We start from the raw sequence: 6,000 nt of genomic DNA on the forward strand, positions 1-6,000 counted from the left end.
CACACTTTCTTTGTGCTTCACTCAAAAAAATGGAGTGCTAGACGTCAGGGTAGTGCGGAAAGTGGGAGGCTTTGTTTGCCAGGCGGACCTGAGTTGAATAGTGATTCTGTCTGTTGCTCGCTGTGTTATCTCCAGCGAGTAACTTAACCTCTCTGAGCCTCACTTTCTTGTTTCTTCCCAGCTAGACTGGAAGCTCCACAAGGGCAGTCACCTCATTGTACTGTTTTATTACCACATCCCCAGGGCCTGGCAGCATGTTGCTGTGCACAATGACAGGCACTTGGTATTAAATAAATCAACAGCAGTTCAAATTTGCTGTATAGAGAAGAAAAACGGTGTATCTGTAGCTTTGGTAAAATACTAGGCATGTAGAGGGTGATGGATAGTTAGAGAGTTCATCATTGTATCATTCTACAAAGGAAGGATAGCAGAACAAAGAACAAAAATTGGTGATGGAGATTTAAAGGTGGAGACCTTGGCCACATTGACTGCCTTGGTGGCCTGCAGTGGCCATTGTGGTTTTGGATATGGCCAGGTGGAAACATCCCACACAGGTATTTGATTTGTATTCCTCTTGTGTCCCCTCTGCAGCTGGAGCTCTCCAACACGGCGGTCCTGCACCAGATGAGGCGGGACCAGGTCACAGACACATGCAGGGCCAACAGCGCTGTGAGCCGCAAGCGGCGGGTGCTGACGCCCAATGACCTGAAGCACCTGGTGGTGGATGAGGACCACGAGCTCATCTACTGCTACGTGCCCAAGGTGGCCTGCACCAACTGGAAGCGGCTCATGATGGTCCTGACGGGGCGGGGGAAGTACAGCGACCCCATGGAGATCCCGGCCAACGAGGCGCACGTGTCGGCCAACCTGAAGACCCTGAACCAGTACAGCATCCCAGAAATCAACCACCGCTTGAAAAGCTACATGAAGTTCCTGTTCGTCCGCGAGCCCTTTGAGAGGCTGGTGTCGGCCTACCGCAACAAGTTCACCCAGAAGTACAACACGTCCTTCCACAAACGTTACGGCACCAAGATCATCAAGCGCCAGCGCAAGAATGCCACCCAGGAGGCCCTGCGCAAGGGGGACGACGTCAAGTTCGAGGAGTTTGTGGCCTATCTCATCGACCCGCACACCCAGCGCGAGGAGCCCTTCAACGAGCACTGGCAGACCGTCTACTCGCTCTGCCACCCGTGCCACATCCACTACGACCTCGTGGGCAAGTACGAGACGCTGGAGGAGGATTCTAATTACGTTCTGCAGCTGGCTGGGGTGGGCAGCTACCTGAAGTTCCCCACCTACGCCAAGTCCACAAGAACTACTGACGAGATGACCACAGAGTTCTTCCAGAACATCAGCTCAGAGCACCAAACGCAGCTGTACGAAGTCTACAAACTCGATTTTTTAATGTTCAATTACTCAGTGCCAAGCTACCTGAAATTGGAATAAAGGGGAGGGCGGGGGTGAGGGAGAGAATCGTGCTTTTTAATTTAAGATTTTTATTTGTCAAAAGAATTATATGAATATTGGGTTATTTTGTAAATTAATATTTCTTTGGGGATAATGCTGCTTGCAGCATAGTGAGAATTATTTAAAACCCTTAGGAGGGAAGGACAGCTTTCTTTTCAGGGGAATAGGGTGGGTGTCCCTGTTTTTTAGACATGAATACTGCAACACTGTCTCAAAGGTTTTCCTTGGGTTCTGGTGAATTCCATGAATTGTGCATTCCATAAATTCTAATTAATATTATTTATAGTTATTTAAGCATAGTCTTTGTATAGATTTCTTTTTGTGGCATCAAGATTCTAATGTTTCTGCATAAGAAATCTATGTTTCATTCTGCGCTTGCTCTAGCTCATTTGAGGGCGTGAATGTTCTCACTCACCACTCACAGACTCACTGTGTCATAACAGCCACTGTGATGAGCATGGATGCCACCGTGCTTGAAATTCTGCTAGAAATTAATGGAAAGAGGCACCTTTGCAAGGGACTAATTCCAAACTGATTTTCAATCAACCCCAAAGTCCCTTGCCCTAAAGAAATGTGGCTTTTTTTTTTTAATCCAAGGAAAGAGCTGATTGTAGCTTCTTTTTTTTTCTTCACCAGAATTAGTCATTGGATAGAATAGACTTCTCTAAAGAAACTTTTAACTGGCAATGCCAGTGGTGATGAAAGTGAAGCGGCTGTTCCTTCTAGTCAACAAGTGTTTATCGAGCAACTACTATGTGCTGGGCCTCATTCTAGGCCCTGTAGGTGGAGCATTGAATAAAACCAGTAGTCTCAGCCCTCAGGAAGCTTTTTAAATAGACACAAAGTATCCGGCTTGACAATTAGCACTCCCACCCCCCTATAGTTTAGACTTCAGATAAGGTTTGCACTGTTCATAAGCAGGTCTGTGACCCCTACAAATTTGCATTTGTCTATGACCCAAATTTGAAAACCACGTGCTTGGAGCAGACCATTGAACTTGGTGAGTAATCCAAGCTCAATACTCAACACAAAAGATGACAAAAATGTTTCCTCTCATGTGCCTGCTCTAATTTATTGGTAGTGTCTGCCTTTAAACTCCAGCTTTATCAGGCACAGCGTTGTGATTGATTAGTGATGTCTGCTTTGGGTGAGGGAAGGGAAGCTTGAGTGGCATCCAGTGCCTCCTTCTTCATCTCCAGCCCAGCAGCCACATCTCCATATAGAAGTGTTGTTTTTTACTCTTCCCACACACATAACGCCGTGGCAGAATTCCTACACTCGGGTACTTGCAACATTCTGGTGTTTCTACCCCCACGAAGGTCAGGGGTGGACTCTTGGTACACACAGGCACATGCATGCCTGCTCTCAAGTCCTGCTAAGGCTACGAGACTGCCGTGCATGAGCAGCAAGGACAGCCTTCCGTGCTGGTAATTTATGCCCCCTTTCCTTTGGAAGGCTGAAAACATTCACTTCCTCTTCTTTGCTAAGTAACACCTGCACACGCTCCTCCTCATTCCAGCCATTTCCCATGCCTCGGTTGAAGTTTGAGCCACATCCCTCTTTACAATTAGTGAATGAGTTGGTTGCAGATACTGTATATATAATAATAAAAATAATAATAATAGTTCTAATAATACGGGGCGGGGTGGGATTGGGTATGGGTAAGTTTTGCTTTTTTGTTTTTTTGTTTTGTTTTGTTTGATGCAGTATATAGCCAAGGGGTGAGAAAAATATTCTAAAACAAACAAAAAAATGAATAATTTATTCACAGAAACTATTGAAATTGTATGGTAAAGCTCAGAGCCCCGCTCAGTGAGCAGCAGCTGCCACATCTCACGGAGAAAATTATTTTATTGAATGTGAGTGAGGTGTGCGCTGGAGAAGGTGGCCAGAGCTATTTATAAATGCTGTGTCCCTTTTTCCAAGCTCTCTCCCTTGCGAAGGGCGCAGGGAGGGACTCTACCCTGGATGGATAGAGATTTATGCAACATGTTTCACCAAGTAGAGTGAGAATCGTTGCTGTCCCTGGAATTGGGAGTCGGGACCTTATTTCCAGACAGAGGGGACTGTCCTCAGAAATAGGGCTTCTGCTGATAAAACACGTTGCCTGGCATTTTTACATGCACTCTTCAGAACACGGGTTCTAGGGGATGTTGAGTCCTTGTGAGGCAAAATAAGAGTTTTGTGGTCACATGTCCATGGACAGAAAGTTAAGTCAGTTTCCTTTCTGTGGGCCTTTTCAGGGCCTTGAATGTGTGCTGTGCATTGTGAGTCCCCGAGGGTGTCATTGAGTCGGGAGCATTTCCCAGACGTAACGACCAGCATACCCTGTTTTGCAGATCATCTCACAGAGCAAGTGTTCCTCGGAGCACGCTTTGGTTAGTTTGATTTAGTCCATCTGAGGTCTTCAAGGATAAAAAACAGCCTCTCATACCCCCTCCAAAAGACAAAACCAACACCAAATAAAAATAAATAAATAAAACAGCACCACAGTGTCCAAGCAACAGAGGTACTTTATCAAATGAATTCAACTTTTACTTACGTGCAATGGTTCTAATCCTGGATTCTACCACAGACAACGATTTTTATCCCTCCCGAGGATGGAGGAAAGTTTTGGGTGGTGTAGACAGAAGGAAGGGGGGCTGTAAGGCCACAGTGGTCCCCCTACGCCTCAAGCCTTAGGTTGCTCAATGCAAGCATAGTGAGCTCAACTCTGACGAGTGTGCTTCTTCAGTTCCATAGTTTGGAATTGTTCACTGTGTGCTTTTTGGTTTTTAAGTAGAAATTCACTGAGATTTCCTGAGTTTTGCATTTCCATGTCTGTCTTTGATCAGCTATGCGAGCAAGCTCAGCGCTGTGTGCCGATCAACTTCTCTCATTCGTTTTCTCTAAAATTTTGTCCCTCGGGGTAATCAATCAGTACGGTTCTGCAACGAGAGGACTCTTTCTTCTCATGTTTCATTTTGTATTCGTGTTTTATTTTCTAGTGGTATAAAAAATGTTTTTAATTGACTCAACTGTTTTTGCAGAATGTAGAAAGTATTCTGTGTCTTGGTCAGAAAGAATTCATGGGTGAAAGTGTACCTGGAAAACAAACATTTGTGTCTTTGGAAAGAAAGCCGTTTGAAAACGCTTTCTATCGCATGCTTAGCTGGAGAAGAGCACCGGCGGATGTCCTGTCCCCGAGCCACTTTTCCAGGGTGCTGCTGTGTTTTCAAACCACGTGCAGTCAGGGTAGTATTTACAAGGACATTCCTGCTTACTTCATCCCTTGTTTGGAAAACTAGAATATTAGCCACAGTGTTGGAACCTCTGCCTCCCCAGCTGGTCTGGGAAGAAGGGCAGTCTGCTGACCCGTGGCATCTCAGAGGGGACCTTCCTTCCTACGTGTCCACCCAGTGAGCGTCACCGTCCTGCTTGTCCAGGATCTGGATGCCACAGGAGAGCAGTGGACGGTGGAGACTTCAGTCGGACCCGTCCTCCTGGTGGCAAAGCCACGGAAGCACAAGGGTCTGAATCCTGCTTGTAGAAAATTCCCATTACAAAAGCAAGTCCCTAGCATACTTAGCTGGTAGGGTCTGGGCCAGTGTTGAGGAAGTGATTGCAAAAGTCCCTGTCCTACCCTGGCAAGAAGCCAAGAGACTCTGTCCCTGGCGGCTGATGCTCAGAGCACATCTCTCAACCCAGTCCTTCCCTACAGCCCCCCCCCCCACCCACACACATGGTAGAAGGGCCCCATTCTTGCGATCCGGGGAGCAGAATCTTTCCCACTCCTATGTCAGCAGGACTGACCTCATCACTCCCCCCCACCCCCGGTCTTACAACCAGCGTTTCCTCCAGCCTTTTCCCATCACAACCGACTGGACCCTATGAACAGGCAACAGGACCTTCTACAACCAGCATGACTGTTGGCCGTTAACAGGCGCACTTCAGTCTGCTACTCTTTGTCAGGTACAGAGGGGCTGCCCGTGCTGTTTTCTTATGAGCATGCTCAGCTGGCATATGGACATATAATTTAACATCTCTGTGGAGTGTGATTTTTTTTTTTACATATTTGTATGCATTAGAGGGCTTGTTGTAGAAAATTTCTTGTATTTTACTGTACTGTTCAAGAAAGCTGAATTCCACATTGCCAACAGAAGCGTGAAATGTTCGTGAACCTTCCTCCAGGAAAAGCCATTCAAGCCTGATTATTTTTCTAAGTAACTTCAATTAAATTGAAGAAAAAAAAGAAGCTTCTCTCTGTGTATGGTTTGTTCATGGCTCACTGACAGCAGACTGCAGGGGTGGGGGGGGCTGTGCTCCTCAGCATGTGGGGGGTCCTGCTGGTGTGCAGCGAAGAACGGAGGACAAGATGCGGACCTGTCGGGAGTTTGGCCACCGCAGAGACCACCACAGACCAGACCCTTCTGTGTTGGTGCATGAATGCAGGCTTTCTTCATTCTGTTTTGTCTATAAACTCTGCAGAGTATGTGATAGATGGCCCATCATGACCTTGCAGCCTTACCAGCCACGTGAAAAATAAGGAAACAG

At 46.6% G+C, this 6,000-nt stretch overlaps 1 protein-coding gene across 2 annotated transcripts in view; it reads left to right on the forward strand.

Moving 5' to 3' along the window:
* Positions 1 to 5,701, forward strand: part of CHST11 (carbohydrate sulfotransferase 11) — a 279,382-nt gene extending 273,681 nt beyond the window's left edge. For both annotated transcript variants that reach the window (XM_066263322.1, XM_066263331.1), the window contains exon 3: positions 592 to 5,701. In XM_066263322.1, coding sequence (XP_066119419.1) covers positions 592 to 1,446 — 855 coding nt within the window. In that variant the 3' untranslated portion in view covers positions 1,447 to 5,701. The remainder of the gene's footprint in view (positions 1 to 591) is intronic.
* Positions 5,702 to 6,000: the final 299 nt, after the last annotated feature.

Source organism: Saccopteryx bilineata, chromosome 1 (assembly GCF_036850765.1).
Source record: "Saccopteryx bilineata isolate mSacBil1 chromosome 1, mSacBil1_pri_phased_curated, whole genome shotgun sequence".
In the NCBI taxonomy this organism is placed as follows: Eukaryota; Metazoa; Chordata; class Mammalia; order Chiroptera; family Emballonuridae; genus Saccopteryx; species Saccopteryx bilineata.